This window comes from Terrapene carolina, unplaced genomic scaffold (genome assembly GCF_002925995.2).
Source record: "Terrapene carolina triunguis isolate 2854851 unplaced genomic scaffold, T_m_triunguis-2.0 Scaffold57, whole genome shotgun sequence".
Lineage (NCBI taxonomy): Eukaryota > Metazoa > Chordata > Testudines > Emydidae > Terrapene > Terrapene triunguis.
In genome coordinates this window covers 1,194,594-1,216,671 of record NW_020664408.1, presented here as the reverse complement: position 1 = coordinate 1,216,671, position 22,078 = coordinate 1,194,594, and the positions used below count along the sequence as shown (strand labels likewise).

Below are 22,078 nucleotides of genomic sequence, written 5' to 3'. Positions count from 1 at the left end.
TAGCCTTGAACAAAATGCAAGGAAATAGCTGTTTTATTGCTAACACTGTTAAAATTTGGAAGGAACTGAGTGAGATCTTAAAAAGAGAAATATGCAATGACAGAGTTAAATTACAAGCATTAAAAACACAAATGGGACAAGCACTATCTCCAGCTCATATTCTTGCAAATATTTTCAATACTCGGTACCAGGGTCAAACCTTAACTGCTGAAGAAGAGGAGTTGGCTATGATATAGACATCCAGCAATCATCCCTCCATAATGCCAACTATAATAAACTTCAGAGCTAATGGTGAACCATTCAAGAAATATATGTTTGCTGATGTTTTAAAGAAAGTCACACCCGTGAACTGGTGGAAATCACTTAAGCACTTGGATTCAGAGACTGCTGAAGTGATAATCTCACTTTTAACAGCAGTAGCTTCTTCTGCTGGTAGAAAAGAATAATTTCTTCCTTTGAACTAATTCATTCCAAATTGAGAAATTGTTTGGGACCTGAAAAAGCAGGAAAGCTTGTTTTTCTTTTCCAGATTATGAACAAACAGGAAAATGAAGGTGAAGACAACTGAGTTAGCTGCAGAAGCCAATATTTTAAGTTTCTCATGTTGATCTGGTTGACATAGTTGATTTTTTTAAAAATATTTCATTTAACTATTTGTTAAAAACAAACCTGATTTTAAAAAACTTGAATGTTTAACTAAATTCAAAAATTCATATGCTTGTTTTGTTAAAATATTACATGTTTGCTGTTGATGAAAAAAATCCAGAATATATAACATTGTTGTTTTATAAATAAAACAATTTAAATGTCTGTCTAGTGATCTCCTCCTAATACAGCATGGCAAGAAAATCCTCCAAATATTAATGATTAACCTGTTGAACTGGAGATAGTTCACCTCCTAATGACTTCATAAATATTTGCTTCAATTACCTTTGGTAAATGAAATAATAAATGTTTAACAAAACATTTTCTGATATAGCTGTAAAACTAATCTGAAAAGTTTTCAAAATAAATCACTTTAAAATGTAGTGTGTACCATCTAAAATGAAACCTACATCTATCTCTGAGTTGTGAAGAATATGTATTAAGGTTATAACAACCAAGAAGAATGCACTTTTATGTAGAAATCTATGATTAAATAATCAAATCCACCCTGCTTTATAGTTTCAAAAGGATTAATTATTCTTCATTTCCTGCCCACACTTGCATAGTATTGCTGTTTAATGTTAAGCTGTTGGAGCACATTTCAGTGTGGGTGAAGTGACTTGTATGTTTGTAAGATAGATAACACTCCATTTTTCAAGTACCTTTGGGGTATTTGGTGAAAGGTGCTCTATAAATGCTATCAAGCCTTTCCTTTAAAAATCTAATACACATCTACTACAACCTTTTTTTGTTTCACTTTTCAGATCCAAGAATCACGGTCTTCAGATTCATGATTTACTGTACACGAAATGTCCAGATACCTCTCCACATGCATGCAATATTTATTTCTTAAACATATGTGACTGCATGAATCAAGGTATTAGTGTAATGAAGCAGTTTCTCAAATTTTAAGGCCTCGCAAACCACATCTAAAACTCAAAATACTTGGCATACCACCTGTGTAATTTTAATCAGTGTAGTTATAATGGATTCTTTATTCGAATACACTTTCAACCAACCTGCATAACATCTGATTGTGGCTCACCTACCATCAGGCGTAAATGTAATAGATTGAGAACTACTGAAGTGGTAAGATATGGAACCTTTCATCTTTAGTTTATAATTAAAATCTACCCTGGGTCAGTAGTAACCAGTTAGTTGATGGTGTTCGTTCAGTTTCTAGTGGACAGGTAATTCACATCACAACATGTATTAACTCTCATGAAAATGTGAGACAAAGTGAAAAACAGATTGCTATTTAGATGTCTCTAGTATATCATAAAGTACCTATTATTTGTATTACTGTCGTGCCTCAGAGCCCCAGTCAAGTATCCAGGACCCCACTGTGTTAAGTGCTGTACAACACAGAATAAAAAGATGGACCCTGCCTTAACGAGCTTACAATCTAAGTAGAAGAAGAGATAACAGCCGGTTACAGATAGAAGAGGTAATGCAAGGAAACAATGAAAATATTGGTCAGTATTACAGGCAGTGGTCTCAGCATACCAGCAGCCTAACCGTTATGAAGATTTTTGTAGGAATCATAGCCGAGGAGTTTTAAGGAGGGTGAGTTAGTTTGCAGGTGTTTATGGGGAGCTTCTCCCAAGCATGAGGGGCAGCATGGGACAAAGCAAACTGCTTGTTTGGAAATAGAGGCTGGCATCACAGGCTGATCAGAGGTGGGAGTCAGCACTTCCACGGTGAATGAGATGTGATAGGTAAGATGGGAATAGGCAGTGAAGGTAAATCTTATGTTTGATATTAAAGAGAACGGAGAGCCAGTGGAGGGATGCAAACAAATGGGTTATACAATCAAAGCGATGGGCTAGGAAAGCGATCTTTGCAGCAGCATTCGGAATGGTTATGAGCAGAACAAGACTGCATTTTTAAGACCAAAAAGAGGGATGTGGCAATAACAGATTTGAGAGAGCCTGAGAGTTTTAGCTGTGTGACTGGATAGGAATGGGCATCTCTTGGAGATACCATGCGGAAAGAAATTGCAAGAGTTGAACATAGCCTGGATGTGATAATCTAGAGACAGGTTCAGATAGATGATGATGATGATCAGGTTATTAGCCTGAGAGACAGGTGGGATGGTGGTGGTGTCCAGTGATCAAGAAAGAGGTAGTGGGAAGGTGTTGGGGGTGAGGGTTAGGAGATTTAACAGCTCTGGTTTAGTCATATTGAGCTTGAGCTGATGCCTGAACATCAACAAGGCACTGTTAGAGGGACAGGCCAAGATTTTATTTTGGACAAGAGACCAGTCCAGAATAGAGATAAATCTGAAGTTGTTGGCATAGACATGGTATTGAATTTGTGTTTGCAGATGATATTACAGAGAGAGAAAGTTAGAGGGAGAAAAGAGGACTAAGGACAGAGCTACATGGAACCCCCCCAGGGCCAGCAGATGAGGATCTTTCAACGGACAGACTGAAAGAGCATTTAGAGCAGTGGTCCCAAACTTTTCAAAGTCATGCCCCCCCCCTTACCTTTGCGCATGCGCGCACACACACACACCCCGGGGCTGGGAGCGAGGCCATGGCTCGGGGGAGGAGGATGCAGACGGGGTAAGGGGGCTGAGGCTGGCGCTGCAGCTGGGGACCGGTCTGGGGCCAGAAACAGAGCCGCAGCCAGGGGCTGAGATTGGGGGTAGAGGCAGGTGTGGAGCTGCAGCCAGGGTGTGATTGGAGGCTGGGGGCAGGGTGGAGCTTCCTCCCCATCCCCCGCCGAACGTTCCTCTGCACCCCCTAGGGGATACACCCCACGTTTGGGGATCTCTGAATTAGAGAAACAGAGGAACCAGCACAGGGCAGAGTTATGGAAGCCAAGGGAGGACAAGATTTTAAGAAAAGCATGGTCAACGCTATCTAAGGCAGCTGACAGGTCAAGGAGGACAAGGATGAAGTGATGGCTAGGAAAAGGTCATTAGAGATTTTGGTAGTGGTTTCAGTGGAGTGCAAGCGACAGACACTGGATTGGAGAGAGTCAAGGATGAAACTGGAGGAAAAATGCCAGAAAAAGATTGTAAAGAGCACATTCAATGAGCTTAGAGATGAAAGAGAGAATGGGTGGCAGTTGGAGAGGCAAGTGGGGTTAAGTGTGGGATTTTTTTTAAGATGGGAGAGACTACAGCATGCTTGTGTTCAGACGGGAAAGAGCCAGAGTTGAGTGTGAGATTAAGGGGTAAGGGAGGATATGAGAGTAAGTGCAAGGAAGATGGAGCTTACTGGGGTAAGTGGAGATGTTAAGAGGAGGGAAGGCAAGCTGGGGGAAGGTCATGTCGTATTTTGTCAATTCAGGGCTCCAGACCATATATTAGAGATATAAACATTCTAGTACAGTAACTCCTCACTTAATGTTGTAGTTATGTTCCTGAAAAATGCGACTTTAAGTGAAACGATGTTAAGCGAATCCAATTTCCTCATAAGAATTAATGTAAATGGGGGTGGGGTTAGGTTCCAGGGAAAAAATTTTCACCAGACAAAAAACTATATATTATATAGATATACACACAGTATACGTTTTAAACAAACAATTTAATACTGTTCACAGCTATGATGATTGTGAAGCTTGGTTGAGGTGGTGAAGTTAGAGGGTGGAAGAAGGTGGGATATTTCCCATGGAATGCCTTGCTGCTAAATCAGTGGTTCTCAAACTTTTGTACAGGTGACCCCTTTCACATAGCAAGCCTCTGAGTGCGACCCCCCCCATATAATAATATAAAAAAGTATTTTTAATTTAACACCATTATAAATGCTGGAGGCAAAGTGGGGTTTGGGGTGGAGGCTGACAGCTCGCGACCCCCTATGTAATAACCTCGTGACCTCCTGAGGGGTCCTGACCCCCAGTTTGAGAACCCGTGCTAAATGATGAACTAGCACTCGGCTGAGCCCACAAGGGTTAACACGTTAATGTAGCCTTTCACTCTACAAGACAGCAGGAATGGAGGGGAGGGGAGATAGCATAGCAGACAGAAACCCACCTTGTGTGTGGGAGAGAGAGAAATGCACACTGCCCCTTTAAGTAAGCTGACCCACTCTTAAATGCATTGCCTTTTTAAGTGGATCAGGAAGTTGAGACAGCAGCTGCTGCCCTGCTGCAGGCGCTCTCTGTCTCTCTCCCTCCGTGTCCCCTCCCTGCTCTATATGGAGAAGAAGGGGTAAGCAGAGTATAGGAGCAGGGAGGAGGGGGACACCCTGACATTAGCTCCCCTCCCTTCCCCCCGCCCCCCGCACAGCAAGCAGGAGGCTCCAAGGCAGAGGGCAGGAGCAGCACATGGCAGTGGGGGGAGGGATAGCTGCAATTGATAGCCTGCTGGGCGGCTGCAGCACAGGGAACTTAGGGGAGCGGGGAGCTGATGGGGGGCTGCCGGTCCACCCTGGTTCCAAGCCCCCACCAGCTAGCTGCAACAGGCTGCTCTTCCTGCAAGCAGTGGACAAAGCAGGCGGCTGCCAAACAACATTAGAAGGGAGCATTGCACAACTTTAAATGAGCATGCTCCCTAATTGATCAGCAACATAACAACGTTAACCAGGACGACTTTAAGTGAGGACTTACTGTACAGTCAAAAATAAATACAGACTCATCAAAATTAGGAAGTGGGGAAAAAGTCCATCCTAGCTGCAAACACCATCCATTTGCACGTAGATCCCAGTCCAGACTGCACACTTCCTCCTCAAAAGCCTCAAAAAGTTTTTTTGCAGCATGCCCTGAAGATCATCAGATTTGGGTGATTTTTGACCCAAGGTCAAGGCTGGAATAAATTCTGAAGTTCAAGGCCCTTCACAGACAATGCCCTTCCAACAGCTCCCGCCTCTTTTAAACAGAGGGGGCTTCAGCTCAACTACTTCTAATCAAAACTGCACCATTGGTATCACCTAGGGAGAGAGATGGTCTCAAGTAGGCAGCTCCGACCCATTTAAAAACTGACCGGTCAATATCAAGACCTTAAATTCCACCTGGCAATTACAGGCAGCCAATACAGAGCACCAATTTAATGTGTTCAAGTGAGAAAGGACAGTTACCTGTTCCATAACTGGCATTCTTCGAGATGTGTTGCTCCTGTCTATTCCACTATCGGTGTGCGTGCTCGCCATGTGCACCGGTGCCGGAAGTTTTTCCCTTAGCAGTACCCGTACTGGGGGAGCACCGCGGCGACCCCTGGAGTGGCGCCTGTATATCGCGCTATACAACTCCGACAGAGGGGAAGGAGGGCGGGGTGTGGAATAGACAGGAGCAACACATCTTGAAGAACGCCAGTTACGGAACAGGTAACTGTCCTTTCTTCTTCGAGTGATTGCTCCTGTGTATTCCACAGTAGGTGATTCCAAGCAATATCTGTTGAAGGTGGGTAGGAGTTCACAATGGTTTGGGACGAAGTACCGCCCTGCCGAACCCGGCGTCATCCCTAGACTGGGAGACGATCGCATAATGCGAAGTAAATGTGTGAACTGAGGCCCATGTGGCCGCCCTACAGATGTCCTGGATGGAGACATGGGCGACGTAGGCAGCTGGTGAGGCCTGAGCCCTCGTGGAGTGTGCCCTGATGATCGGTGGCGGGGGAATCCCCGCCAGTTCATAGCACATACGTACTCATGAAGTGGTCCAGCGGGAGAGCCGCTGGGTGGAGATAGGCTGCCCCTTTGCCCGCTCGGCTGAGGCAATAAAGAGTTGAGAGGATTTCCAGAACGGCTTAGTTCGGTCCAGATAAAAAGCCAGCGCCCTACACACATCGAGCATGTGAAGGCGGCGTTCCTCATTAGAGGAGTGGGGCTTAGGACAGAGCACGGGGAGAAAGATGCTCTGCTCCGAGATCACCTTCGGGAGAAACGCCAGCTGTGGGCGGAGCTGGGACTTTATCCCTATGGAAAACTGTATAGGGGGGTTCTGAGGTTAAGGCCCTGAGCTCCGAGACACGTCGGGCCAACATGATCTCCACGAGAGGTGCGACCAGGAACACGTGGCCAGGGGTTCAAAGGGGGGCCCCGTGAGATGGGACAAGACCAGGTTGAGGTCCCATTGCGGCATGGGGGGCCTAGCGTACGGGAACGAACGCTCAAGGCCCTTCAGGAAACGGGAGGTCATCGGGTGGGAGAAGACCGAGTTTTCCCTGCACCAGCGGGTGAAAAGCCGATATGGCCGCAAGGTGCATCCTAACTGAGGCAGGTGCCAGACTGAAGACGATCCACGAATGATACCACTAAGGTCAAGAAGGGCTGCAGCAGAGCTGGAGCACAAAGTTCCGACTACCTTCACTGGCGGCAAGAAGGAACTGAGGGTGGGGGGAGCCCGTGGCTCCCCTTATAGCGCGATATACAGGCGCCACTCCAGGGGTCACCGCGGTGCTCCCCCAGTACGGGTACTGCCAAGGGAAAAACTTCCGGCACCGGTGCACGTAGCGAGCACGCACACCTACTGTGGAATACAAAGGAGCAATCACTCGAAGAAGAAACTCCAATTAACAAGTAATCCACCACATTCTTCACCAGCTTTACTTTTAAATTGATTTAAGGTATTGTCCCATCTAGATTACATTGCTACAGTGTAACCTCAAAGTGACACAGTGACATGGTGAATAAGGTCTGCACCCAGGAGAGTTCAAACTTCTTGGCTAGATGAAGACAGCCAGCCATCCTGTCCAAGAAGCTAGTGAATCAACAATACACTTAAAAACAAATGGCAAGCACAACCCCTGAATTAAAGAGGCAACATAATCCTCACTATTTCATCAGGCTGCTTTTCCCATCGTACCATCTTCACACTCTTATCCCGATTAAGCTATAGCCATCTATGTTAGTCACTAACATGGCCCCCATGAGTGTAATATAAATTTTAATGTGTTTATCCTCACAAAATCCTGTGCACTATTACCCTATTTTACAGATGGGGAACTGAGGCACAAAGAGACTAAATGACTCTTGCCCAAGGTCACAAAGAAAGTGTGTGATGGAGCAGGTACCTCAGTTATTGATGCTGGCCTAAACTCGAGCAGAGAAAACGGAATCTGAAGAACGACATTGGCATGTTATGATTTAGTGCAGAGGTGAGCAAACTATGGTCCGCGGGCCATATTCGGCCCGCGGGACCCTCCTGCCCGGCCCCTGAGCTCCTGGCCCGGTAGGCTAGCCCCCAGCCCCTGCCCTGCTGTTCCCCCTCCCCCACAGCCTCCGCTTGCCCCGCTGCCGATGTGATGCTCTGGGCGGCGGGACTGCGAGCTCCTGGGGCAACGCAGCTGCAGAGCCCGGCCTGACCCGGTGCTCTGTGCTGCGCGGTGGCATGGCTGTTGCGCCACCAGCCACCGGTGCTCCAGGAAGCGCAGTAAGGGGGCAGGGAGGGTTGGATAGAGGGCAGGGGAGTTCGAGGTGGTGGTCAGTGGTGTGGATAGGGGTTGGGGCAGTCAGAGGGCAGGGAACGGGGGGGTTGAATGGGGGCAGGGGTCCCGGGGGGGGGCAGTCAGGAATGAGGGGGGGGTTGGATGGGGCAGCAGGGGGCAGGAGTTCTGGGGGCAGTCAGGAATGAGGGGAGCGGTTGGATGGGGGTGGCGGGGGGCAGTCAGGGGCGGGGGTTCCAGGGGCTGTCAGCGGACAGGGAACGGGGGGTTGGATGGGGCAGGCGTCCTGGGGGGGGGGTGTCAGGGGGCGAGAAGCAGGAGGGGTCGGATAGGGGCTGGGGCCGAGCCACGCCTGGCTGTTTGGGGAGGCACAGCCTCCGCTAACCAGCCCTCCATAAAATTTTGGAAACCCGATGTGGCCCTCAGGCCTAAAAGTTTGCCCGCCCCTGATTTAGTGTATGCAAATATTTGAAAAAAGTATTTAAAAGCTTTATATTATCAACTTTATAAACAGAGCAAAAGTAAAAAACACAAAATGCAGATAAGTTCCAAAATCTTATTTTATTAACTTGAAGCAATTGCCAGTTTGAACATTTGCTGCTATAACTATGAGTTACAGTCGATGACTTAATACACTGTAGAAGATTAAGTTATATCTCCTGTATTCTCACAGAATGATCAGCCTTCTGTGTATGGATCAATATATTCAAAGGTTCTTCAGAGGTTTACTGCCACTTACCCTATATTTGGACGGAAAAACATTATTAAAAAATGTAATGATTCAAAATCAAAATTCATTTAACAAATTTATTTTAAAACGGTTTTCAATTTGGTCAACCTATACGTATTCACCTAAGCAACATACATAACAAAATGTAAGTAGTAAAGGGATTTTTTAGTATACATCTCCAGTGCATTTATTTCTCATCTGCGGGCCCAGATTCAAAAGCACTTTTAGTTTGTTTTTTGTTGATTTTCAGTCACCATGAGACACAGATCATGGGTTAAACGCTTGGGTTCAGCCGAGTTTCACTTGGCACCAGACCTGAGGTGTGGAGGCAGCAAAAACAGCTGTATACCACCCTCAGCCAAAAGCCAACTGCCAATGGCAGCTTCAGGGATTCTTCTATTTTGTACCAGTTTGCCACAGCTGGGAATCAGCAGAGTTCAGCACCACTCCAGTCACACATCCAACTCTCCCCTACACCAAGGGCTGAGAGGGAGAGGAGAGGCAAATAGGTAACTATGTTTCTACACCACTCAGGAATCTTCCATGCTGGGGAAACTATTTAGGTGGATGTTCAAGTCAGAATTACAACTCCTTTGTTCTGCCAGAAAAGCACAAAGGGAGCTGGAGGAGGGTCAAGGACCAGGACCCACTTGTTTTTCAACAATTTCTCATAACCCACCTCCCTAGTTACAATGTTTGCTCTGTTGGCTAAGGGTAAGTAAGAGACAGTATTAGCATTTATAATGCACTTGCTACAATAAAATATGGGAACAAAATTTTGTATCCTCTGCTAGTAAAATCTTAAAAACATCAGTGATGCTAAAATATATATATTTTACCGACAAATTTGGTTGACTCCTTCCTAAAGGAAAAGTATCATACCCAATATTTCTCTTATAAGAAGAAAGTTAAACAGATACAGTATTGTGTATCTTCCTACATTTGATCACAACAAAATCACATCGACCAGAAATGAAACAAGCACATCATACATATAAATACCATCACAACAGGACTATTCTTAGAATTACCAATAGTGCTAATGAATGCTGTAAACAGAAAGATTAGACAGATAACATGAAAAATATTTTCATATCTTTTATAGGACAGAAACCTTTGTTCATGTCTTCTGGTGGTCATCATCTTCTTTTGAGCGGCACCTACAACACAAAGAACAAGTAAACGAGCAACTTTATTCTTCTTTAGAATAGTTTTTAAAAGTTCTGTAGGTATAATGTACATTGTTTCTATTGGAGTTGACAACTCATTTCATGAGTCTTAAATAGGGATACAAAATAATGGTCAAAATCAACAGAAACAATAGGATTTCACTACATCTGTGTAAAATTGCCACCAGAAGTGCTGGATATGTTATAGGCGTCACCAAAACAGTGCAAATTTCTTTGTGTGGAATTAACTAACAAGTATCTAGTTCTTCATTTCAGTAAGAGTGAAATCTGCATTCTATTTCCTGTATGAACAAGAAACTTAACATGTTGAAGTAGGAACAGATTTACTTTTAATTAAAAATTAAAATAAAAACTGAGAAAAGACAGGTAGAAGGTTCAAAATAGGTATGTAACATCACCCATCACCTGCCTGCTTTGTAGTTCATTACATCTCCTTGGTGGGGAACACCCCACCAGCAGAATGACTGCTTAGTCTCATTTTCCATCCTTGATTGCACTAAGTGTGCATGTTTGTGCCTAGATGGATAAAGAAGTCCTATTTACAATTTGAAAAGGGTATTACAAAAAAAACCCTAAATCCCTGTTTTTTCTATACCTTTTATGCAAATAATAAACGGAAATAAAAAGATGCATTTTTTTTGTCTCAAACTATATTTAAAACATCAGTATGGATTGGGAAAGTTTGATTCTGGATTCTTCATGTCGCATAACTAACTCAAATGTTTCAAACTATTTTTAACTTGTTGCTAAATGTTTATCTACACATGCTGTCAGAAATAACCTTGTTAGGAAGGTGAAGTTGGTGTCTCATCAAATCAGACCCATGGAGTAGGCGTAGAGTGGCCTGTGCCTCGCTTTCCTTTCTCTCTTTCAGCACCATCAAAAGGAAAAGTGAGAAAAATAGCACAAACATTAGTTAAAGCCTGAATTGAATCATATATCCTACAGGAATAATTTCATAACAATGAAAGCAGATAGACAGTATCTGTAGGTTTTTGGTTTGTTTTCTTTCTTTTACAATGATGATAATTAGAGATCTAATTAATGTAGTCTAATATCGCCTTCCAAAGATCATAACTTTTAATAATCCCTTTAATTAAAGGATTTACAGAAAAATGAAGGGTTTCTTCTTACGTATTACCTGATTTACCAGCACTGAAGACAAAATCTTTTAAAAATGGCTACAAATGCCTTGTTCACAAAAGACTTTATTATCTAATGATGCATACTGAAAACATACAGAAATCTGCATGGTCCACTTTACATGCAGCAGAACAATCTTCACTTTACAATAAGTGAGTGTCAACTGTTTTATGCAAGAGACAACACTGTCACATTTCTTAAAAGAAAAGCTTCATTTACAAAAGAAATAAAAGGTAAAGAAGCAATTACCGCTTTTAAAAAGCAGCTGCTTTGTTCAAGAGTGGAAGGTTTATGCCTGTATTGAAAGACAACATGATCACAAATAATGAAAACAATGAACAAATGAAACACTTTTAGCATAAAGCAGTACACTTTCAAAATGACATACAAATAGTTAAAAATTTCATTATGTTGTCTATCTATCCTTTAGATATAAGGTCTTTCAGAATCAGATCCCAACATATGTAATTAGTAAATGAAAACTCTTCTGTAAGTATTGGTTCTATGTCATAGTGAACTATATTTAACAAAATGTATACAAAGTCTATAGCAAGTTGATTAAAAAAATTAAAGTAATAAGAACAGTACACTGAAGGCGCTCTATCCATCAAGTGCGCATTCTCCAAATTTTAAATGTGATGAACAGAACAGAAGTCGTAACTATGCCACAGTTGCAATGCCAGAAAATAAAACAACATCATTTATCAAACATGCAGGGAATTCTGCCATAAAGCTATTGTCTCTCATTTGTCAGTTGTTCCAGTAAAATAACATCTTAAACACCGGTGATGTTGATGGTTTAGCTTACCTTCAGTGTACTGAAAGTTGTACACAACCTGCTTTAAAAGAGGAGACCATCCCTGCAGGCAGGCTCAAGAAGGAACAGACCCCCTTCGGCACTGACTACACCAAGGGCATGCTGCTGTGGCCTGCACACACACACCTAGGAAAATGTGAATATAAACAGCATTTATGCTGGCCATTTTTTAAAGACAAAAAATGAAGCCAAGTCTGCTAAGAACAAATCAACCACCCAGTATTACTGTTCTTTTATAACAAGCTTTTTTTTTTTTTTTTTTTTTTTTATAATATATGAACTGCAACCATATACATTAGCATTGTACTTGTGTGCAGTCTTGGCAATTAAAACAGTTCTACAGTGAAAATTTTCACATAAGACACAAACAGAATTACTCTAACATTTCTAAAAGAAATATCAGCCTTGGTGTTAATTCAAATATATCATTCTTCCTCAACTTTGCAGGGGAAATATTTATGTTTATATACATTAATAAACTGCTGTGAAATTTCTTCAGTCTTTGTATCTTAACTACTCAAACCCTTTGGACTTCTTCATCTGATTTAAATTTTTTCCTGGATGAAGGCGTGTTGCAGAGCCTGGTTGATGCTAATCCGTTTGGCTGGGTCTAACATTAGGATCTGGTCCAACAAGTCCTTTAGCTGATGTACTTTTTTCCGCTGGTCTTCAGGGAGTCGTTGGCACCCAATCAAGTCTGCTAACAGGTCCTTGGTTGGATTAATGGTGCTCATGACAGTAACTTTTTCCTAATATAAAAAGTGCAACCAACATTTACTTCTATATAAATTAGCACTGTTACTAAAACCACTATGAGCACAATAACAAGCACATATTCCAGTTAAAGAACTCTCTCTCCACTGTTATTCCTCCTAAATTTACTGCAGTCCAACACATATTTAGTGTTGTAACTCTTATGACTGTAAATGTTATTTAAAGAAATACTGAAAACTGAACATAAGACTAATAAATGTGCTTTATGCCAATTGCATTCATTTCCTTGCACATCTCATTTAAGATCTGCTTCTCTACATTTGAGACTCAGTGGATTAGTATACTGAGAATTCTAAATGAGAAAGCATGTTCTATACTTGCCAATTTGATGCATTCTTAGGGTGCACTCTAACATTCAATGGTACACATTATAATCCCTAAGGGCATATCTACTCTACAAAATTATGTTGGCCTAAATTGCGTCGGCATACAGCCACCAGAGTCATTGAATTGTTTTTGCGGTCCACACTATGCTCGTGTTGGTGGTGCATGTCCTCACCACAAACGCTTGTACTGACTGTACTGTCAGTATGGGGCATTGTGGAATGGCTTCTGAAAGCCAGTAACAGTCGATGTAAGCAACACAGTGTTTATACTGACACTGCATCGACCTAACTACATCAATACTGACTCTATGCCTCTTGTGGAGGTGGAATTTTTAAGTCGGCATAGTGGGGCAGTTATGTTGATGGGAGCGAAATTTTAGCATAGACACTTACATAGTTAGATTGACGTAAGCTGCCTTGCATCGACCTAACTCTGTAGTGTAGATCAGGCTTAAGGGAGTATTCTATAACAAATATTTCACATAAAAGTTGCACATTTTCTAATTTTAACAAAACAAAGGAAGGCAGTACCATTAAGATTTATTCATAATTTCAAGTTAAATTTATACAAGGTTAAATTATATCAAGGAGTGTACTCGGTTTATGATTGAGAATAACCAGATTTTTTTTAAAACAAATGCAAAACCATAGGGAAATTCCCTGTTGCTAGAACATAAATTAACCTATCACAAACTGTCTGCATTCTGCAGGGGAAAAAAATATTTTAAACAGCCTTTACAACGTATCTTGGTACTAATTAGGACATTAATTAATAGTTCATTAATTACTGAATTTCATAACTGAAATATTATTACAGTTAAAAAACTTTTAAAAAATTACAGTTCAGTTAGTTCATTTAAAACTTACCCTTTCTGTTACTTTGTCTACTTCTATATACATGAAGTTGAGATTTTGATCAAAGTGTTGATCTTTGAATACACCTTTTCGGATCATCTGAAAATAAAACAGAGGCAGAAGTTTTGTAAAGTTCTTTGTCTTGAAAACTTCAGATTTTAGACTCATCATAACAGAAGATTACATCTACTGACTTACAGTAATATGAATTACTTAACACTTTTAACAGTCTTTCAGAGAACAGTGAGAAATGACTAGAACATAAGAACAGCCATACTGAAGCAGACCGATGGTCCATCCAGCCCAGTATCCTGTCTTCTGACAGTGGCCAATGTCAGGTGTTTCAGAGGGTCTGAACAGAATAGGTAATCATCAAGTGATCCATCCCCTGTCGCCCATTCCCAGTTTCTGGCAAGACTAGACTGAATAAAATGTCACTCAAACCAGCTGGATAACACACACAGTTATCTTCCATTTACTTACGTGTTTTATTTTTTCAGCTCAGTGTATAAAAGAAGTTTCTGTTTTCACTTAACACTTAGTCTATGAAAAAGAAGTCATGTACTTTCACGTCATAAAATTTATAATCAATAATTCTACAGTCAAAATGCTGTTATATGCTCGCTGTTAAGACATCAGACCGAATTCAGTGTTTACTATGATGCCCATTACTGCAATTTCATATGAGATTTTAAACAGTTTACATATTTCTTACCTTGTTTGGCATCTTTCCTTTGAGGTCCATGGCAAGTTTCAACATATGGTTATTGGTTTTGCCAGGAAACAGTATTTTTCCTGTATAAAGTTCATATAACGTGCAGCCTACTGACCACATATCTATACCATAATCATAGATTTTGCCTATAACTGAAACAGAAGAGTTTTCTGATTACATCAGTTAATACCACAAAAGCAGGCATAAACATAACATACAACAAGAGTAAACAGATCCTGTAAACCCTGATTTAGGAGCTACCTTAAAACTCATATTCCTAAGAGGAGGAAAGTGCCAAAGGAAGAGAATGAAAGTCTTTCCATTTTCCCATGACAGTGGGCTTTAACTGTAACCTGCCCTAGCTTCCACAAATAAAAAACAGTGAAAACTGTGAACCGAAATTGCCCATCCCCCCCCCACCCCCCTGGAAAGGTCATGTGAGCTTCTACTCACCAAAGTCTGTCTGTTCTGCCTCTGCAACATCCCAAATCCCTGCCCGACTAGGACCAAACAATGAGCATCTCAAGCTCTCTTTCACCAGATGCTAGTGTGTTCTGCTACTGACAGATCGTGGGACTGGCTACATTAAGATTATTGTTTTAACTTTGGTTTTAGTTTTTAGATTATCTATGAAGCATCAATGTTCCGAATACATATGGCCATGAATGATAATTACCAGTCAAGTATTCACATAATTTAAATACAGAGAGAAATACGTCAGATAAACTTACTAATTTCAGGAGCTCGATAAAATCTACTGACAAGATATGGTGTGATGTCATTATCTGCAACATGTGAAGCTGATCCAAAATCACAAAGCTTTAATATGGTTTTAGATTCATTCACCTGCAAATTAAATAAAAACTTTACTGGCACAGTGACAGTACATAGATTGTCACTGATGCTGTGATAGTACATAAAGTGTCATACACCAGTAACAAGACAATATCAAATCATCCAATAATCCCCTCAACTAACTTTAATATTTGTTCCCCCCACTCTATCTTGGTTCCTTGTATTCTAATAAAACTATAATACCTTCTTAAACTGGAAATGACAATGAATGGCACAACGTCATAAAAACTACTGAATTTAAAGTTCATTTTTACTGATCAATTTGACTAAGTTTACAGTTGTTTGTCCATAAAAGAGGACCATTAAATAACATTTCCAAATTTATATGGTCTCTCTACTTATATCAAATGCACGCGCTACTAGCCCATAAAAAATAATGAGTTAATATGATTGACAAAAAAAATTAAAACCATGGACAAATATGTCGAAGAACTGTGTGTTCATTTTTTTTTTTTAAAGATTTCTTCTATGTACACACTAAGAATGACACCTGGTGAGAAAGGCTGGAATCTGCTCCCCAGGCTGCCATTCATGAGCCCGAACAATGTGCAGGATTAATAAGTGAAGATTATTTACATTCCAGTGTGTCTTTCCCCTTCAAAAGAAACACACACACAAATTCTGAACTGAGGCAAACTCAGCATGCGACTCCCCCAAATACAGAACCAATACACATTTCAAATAGTAGCAGAGTCCTTGTCACTCTTCCCCCAGTCATCAAAGAAATGGCTCTTCCTTGCCATATTTGGCTTGATCAAAAGTTGGTCATATAAAAGGTCCCGAGGATCCCCTAAATCTTCCCCAATCTACTTCTCTAAAGCAGAGTTTCTCAAACTGGGGGTCCCGACCAAAAAGGAGGTCGCAAGGCTTTTGGGGAAGGGGGTCACAAGATCACCTTTTCCCTTGCCTCACAGCTAGGCAGCCGAAGAGCAGTGGCTGCTGGCTGGCTGCCCAGCTCAAAAGGCAGTGCTGCTGCCAGCAGCAGCGCAGAAGTAAGGGGGGATGGTATGGTTACTTAGCTCTATAGGGATCTGCGCTGATGCAGTGAAAATTATATCCAGTACCAGAGTGGGGTGGGGAGGGTCATCACAGCCTGAAATATTTTCAAAGGGAGGCCCAGCAAAAAAATGTTTGAGAATCCCTGCTCCAGCGAATTAAGACAGGGTAGTAGCCTGCACAGAACTAGACAACATTCCCTGTCTGAAGATCAGTCCAGAATGTGCTCATGTAATGAAGGCACATAATTTTCCACTCAGAGCCCAAGTGAGTCACCTCTGCAATGCAATCCAATGATCACAAGGAAAGAGCAACCAAAAGTCACTTCCATACCTGGATAGCATGAACTGCAGCACTCAGCTCTGTTGCCAAACCAGAGAGCTGGCTAAAATTCTCACTCTCTAAATCTGGTATTCATACATCAACTTACTGTGTCAGTAATAACAATGCACATCGGAATTAGTAGTTATTAGCTAATTAATATTACATAGTTCATGTCATTTTTCGGGTAAATATTCTTATAGCTGGAAACATACAGCCTCTATTAGATTACCACACCACCAGTAAGTCTTAAATACCTCATATGCAAATGAAATGAATCAACTATAAGGACTGGCCAAAAAAAAAAAAAAAAAAATTCTAGAAAGTTTTACACTGTTTGGGATAGAATTCATGCCTCCAATACAAAGTTAGAACATTTGTTGAAGTCGTTTACGAACATAAATATTCATTTTGTATGTACTGTAATAAAATTTAGAATCTTTAATATGAAAAAATATTCCAGTAGGACATATATATTCAAGTAGTCAGAAAACATATTATTTTATTATGTTATATTATTCAGCTTTCACAAGTTGAACAGGCATTTGCTAAGATTAAAGCAATGCACTTCGGTACTTTTCACACAAGTTTAAGTGTGAGACCTCACTGCACTCCAGACCTTAACTTTACAGTCACTTGCCTCTGGAATTTTTTGATGGCTGGATTTTCTCTAAGAAAAAAGGGGTAGGGTTGCATGTGCATGTAGTTTTTTGTTTCTGTTTGTAAAATGAATGGAAAAGTGAAAACTAACTTATACACTGAAAAAAGTAAAATTCTAAATTGAGCCAGAACTTCTAGTATGACTAATACAAAAAACACCAAAGGGGAAAAGCATACAAGAATTTTTCAACTTGTATTCAGAAATATTTGCAAAAGCTGGAGATGACCCTGAATAAACTGAAGATAACATCATAAAGGTGAGAACTTTATTTTTCTATTAGAACATATTGTCCTGTATGTGTGTAGATGCCATAGAGAATTCCTTTATCAAAATGAGGATCACATTGATAGCTTGGATCACTGTAGTTATAGGAAAGCTGTAATTTCTAGGGGTTGCTGACAACTCATAAAAGGACATTACTTTTTTTTTTTTTTTTTTAAATGATACTTGGATGTGAATTGAGGCCTTAACATCTTTCACAGTTTGATTTCTTTTTTTAAAAGGGTGCACTTAAGGCTTCTTGGGCAGAAGAACTGAAAGACAGAATGCTTATTTTAGGATTCCTTACGTAAAGCCTTTGCTTTTCACAAAGAGGTCTAAAGATTAGCTTTAAAATATTTGGACAGTAGAATTTTTACTCATGTGGGCACATTTTTAAAACTCAATATTTTAACTATGTTATAGGTGGAAACCTCTTTCAGTCATTGAGTAAATAGGAAATTTTAGAAATAGAAAAAGCCTTATGTTCTTGCCTGCTCACTTTTTTCAGACACATCTATTTGGTTAAAATGATTATACTACATTGTCTATTAAATTTATTACAGATTATTTCAACTATGCTAATAAGAAAAGACACAATCATCTTGGGGGAAAAAATGTATTCTCATTCTGTGGCTGGACAGACCACGAATTAGTTAAGCCAAGCTCAAACTTTGTCATAGAAGAAAGGGAACATAGAAGAAAGTTCTGATTGAACCTTAAAATGTATAATATAACCTGCCAATCTGAGCACTTAAATTGGTTTCTGGATACTTGGATGGAAAGCTAGAGTAGGAGTTTTTGGACCTATTCCATTTAACTTAATCCTCTTCATTATTTCAAGTCTTTATGATCCTTTATAATACTATTATAAGTCATGCTTCTAAACACTGAAATTATTTCTTAGTTGATCCTTTCAAGAGAACAGAGGGAAGGCATCCATCAGTTCAAATTAGTCAGACTTCTCACCTTAGATAACATTAAGGGAACAATTCAGATTTCCTTCAGGGGAGTCTAACTCAATATATTTGATTTTTAAAAATGTATTTAAGAAAAGCTAAGTTATTTTAACACAGTTCAGACAGAGAGAGAGAGATATCTATAATATAGTCAGGTTAAAAAGATTAATCTCTTTGAACAGTCAAATTAAACAAGATAATTAGGCAAACTGGATTTTTCATTCATGCAAGCTTCAGAATTGGGAGGGGAGAACCAAGTTAACCCCAGCTGTGCCTTAAGGCTTGTCTACACTTATAGCGCTGCTCTAGCGTTAGAGACGACGCTACCTACGCTGACGGGAGAGAGCTTCTCCCATCAGCATAGGTACTCCACCTCCCTAAGTGGCTGTAGATATGTCGACCAGAAAAGCCCTCCCATCGACACTGTGCTGTCCACTCGGGGCTAGTTTGGTATAACTACATCACTCGGGTGTGGATTTTCCACAGCTCTGAATGACATAGTAATATCAACAAAAGTCTGTCGTGTAGACCAGTGGTTTTTAACCTGTGGTCCATGGACCCTGTGAAGGGATTCTCACAGAATACGTCTAAGGTTTCCAAAGGGGTCTGGCACCTCCATTTGAAATTTTTGAGGGGTCTGCAAATGAAAAGAGGTTGAAAACCACTGGTGCAGACCAAGCCTAAGTTAACTTGACCATTAAAAACAGCTTTTAACATGTGTTTTTATAGAAGCAGAGCCAAATTTGTTATTAGAGGCTTCAAAGGAGTTATACACTACATATAAATTTGGCGCCCTCTCTTTTTTTTTTTTTTTTTTTTTTTAAAAGGGGCCAGGGTATAAATTTAAAACTATATATGGCCCTCAAGCCAGTGATTTGCATAAAGCTCAAGGGTAGAATATGGTTTTTACTTATTAAACTTTCAGGTATTCTCTATTATTTGTTCAGTATCTTATTGTTCTACTCAGCATCCCTCCATGAAAAAATAAGCTCACATTTAAACCTACTTATTTCTGCCCTTTGTTGCTTGCTTAATTTTGTTTCTCTATCTTCCCATTCTTTTATTCTCCTTCTTTCTACTCCCTGCATTTCTTTCCCTACAGCAATTCCAAATTCCTCCTTTGTGAGTTTCACTTCCACCACCTTCCATCCATTAAAGTAACCAGTACTTAAATAGTTAATGTTAATATTTAAAATACCATGATTATGCTTTAGAGCAGCAGACTCTCAAACTGTGAGTCAGGACCCCAAAGTGGGTCACGACCCCGTTTGCGTTAGACTTGCTGGGGCCCAGAGCCGAAGCCCCAGCCCAAAGCCTGTGCCCAAGGGCTTCAGCCCTGGGTGGCAGGGCTCAGGTTACAGACCCTGCTGCCTGGGGTTGAAGTCATGGGGCTTCTGCTTTGGCCCCCACACTCAGTGCAGTGGGGCTCGGATGAGCTCAGGGTTTGGTCCTCCCTCCTGGGGTCGTGTAGTAATTTTTGTTGTCAGAAGGGGGTCGTGGTGCAATGAAGTTTGAGAACCTCTGCTTTAGAGTTAACACCCCAATACAATTAATGAAGGATAACAGAGGGAGTTAATGGATCTCAGATATTGTTTCAAATTGATGCACACTCAAAAGACAGTTAATTGCTTACACTAGATTCATATTCAGGTTATTTTCACAACCAGGAAGACTAGAAACTTACATTTTTAAGTAACTGAAAGCTCAGATTCTGTAGTATTTGAATCTGTCATGTGGCCCACAAATACATCAAGTGAACCAGAAGCAACCTGTGTTCTGGTGTTTAACTCCGATGACGCTTTGCCTATCCTCTGCTTCAAGGGTATGGGGAAGAGAGTTTAAGGAGTCTTTCCCACTCCCCTCATACAAACAAAAGGAATCATCTCAATTTAGAGCCAGCTAGCATGTTTGGCTCTTGCAGCAGACATGTCTTTGCTAGCACCCTCACAAAAAGGGAGCATTTGCTACCATTATCTCAAAAGAAATCAAAATCTTTCTTCTCAGAAAGAGTGCTTCCTTACTTTGCAATACTGAAGCCCTCTTTTTAAAGAAGTATGAGTGGAACATGAAGGGGTATCTGGGCAGTTGCTGTGTTGGTTTAAAGGATAAAATCACAGGTTACGTTTAGTGTTAAAAGTTTTTTAATTGGAAGCAGAAAATATTTGATTGAATTACATTTATTTTCTTATTTACTATTTGTACCATGACAATTAGATTTGTCCTAATGCAAAATCAAAAACTTTTTTCGGAGTAAAGGATGACAAAATTTGGACTTTATAATTCAGATAACACCCTTTTCAAACATACATGTATTTTGTACAGGCTGTCTTTTAGTGTTAAATATTACTTACCAAAATATTGTCTGGTTTAATATCAGCATGTAGGATGTTACATCTTTTAAGTAGTTTTAATGCCAGGAACAATTGCTGGCTGTAGGACCGTACAGCTTTAATGTGGAGACCGACATCCTTTCCATACTTTTTCAGTACCTCTCGTAAATTCATACTATTTATGTATATAAAAATTATAGGAAAAATATTAAACAAAGAATAGCATATTCATATTTTAAACATAAATTTTAATGTACAGAAACTAATTCTCTTTTAGGCAGTAGGAAAAAATCACTTAAACCAGACCAACTTGAAATAGATTCCTTGTCATCAGGCCATATACTGAAATAAAAATCTCAGCCAATCAGAGCAAGAGATTCTATACAGTTACTGACATGACTGCTTATCTAACAGTTATGCAACTTCATTAGGATTCACTGAGTGTCTCGTGTGTAAAAACTATGATAGTTTCTCAACAGTTGTATGGTCTTTGTGTAAATTTTCTCAAGGGGCAAAATAGGGCAGGAAAACATTGACAAGACTGGGACTTGGGGAGGAGAAACACAGAAGCTGAGGTGGCCATATTGGTTGTTGGCATAGGCAAATAGATTGGCTAATGTTTATAAAACTAGCAGAGCAAAGGGACTTAACAGCCAAATACAGCACAGAATTTGAGAACAAAAACATTTCTGCATGCTGATAACTTGTGGGTGCTCCATAAAAAACAACATCCTTTGGTCTCAGTTTATTAGTCTAGTTGCGACACGCTGTACCTCAAAGTAGCATCCTGCAACCTCCATATTCATCATTCACATATGGTTGTAATATTTAAAACAAAGTATGCCATGTAAGATATCATATGAAAGGTCACGATCCACTGAAACCCACTGTTCTGTCAGAATATGTATATCATTAGTGGGTATGAAGTTATGAGATTTTGCTGCATGCTTGTTATTGAAATATGTTGTAAGTTTGGAAGTTGTCCACTGCTAGTTCTCCAGTGACAACAAAGGAGGTGACCAACACCTGGGCGGGCACTGAAAGATCACCACAACCATTAATGAGCAGGGGAGTTGTAATCAAGGGATTTACAGTGCTGTAAGGGGCCTGCGCAAGCATCACACAATGGGAGACGGCTCAACTTGGTGACTCAGCAAAGCCCACCAGGACATG

The 22,078-nt window shown here is 40.5% G+C and overlaps 1 protein-coding gene and 1 long non-coding RNA gene across 2 annotated transcripts in view; both read right to left on the bottom strand.

The window, feature by feature from the left end:
• Positions 1 to 8,529: 8,529 nt before the first annotated feature.
• On the bottom strand, positions 8,530 to 11,230 carry LOC113407944. The gene is made up of 3 exons (XR_003370150.1): positions 10,677 to 11,230; positions 9,820 to 10,411; positions 8,530 to 8,715 (listed from the first exon to the last, which is right to left on the bottom strand). It is a non-coding gene; the product is annotated as an uncharacterized LOC113407944 (long non-coding RNA).
• Positions 11,231 to 12,092: 862 nt separating this feature from the next.
• Positions 12,093 to 22,078, bottom strand: part of LOC113407941 (serine/threonine-protein kinase PRP4 homolog) — a 52,226-nt gene continuing 42,240 nt past the window's right edge. The window contains exons 11-15 of the mRNA XM_026658970.2: positions 20,927 to 21,080; positions 15,257 to 15,371; positions 14,526 to 14,677; positions 13,823 to 13,909; positions 12,093 to 12,604 (exon numbers count right to left, since the gene is read on the bottom strand). Of these exons, the coding sequence (XP_026514755.1) occupies positions 12,401 to 12,604; positions 13,823 to 13,909; positions 14,526 to 14,677; positions 15,257 to 15,371; positions 20,927 to 21,080 (712 nt within the window). The 3' untranslated portion in view covers positions 12,093 to 12,400. The remainder of the gene's footprint in view (positions 12,605 to 13,822; positions 13,910 to 14,525; positions 14,678 to 15,256; positions 15,372 to 20,926; positions 21,081 to 22,078) is intronic.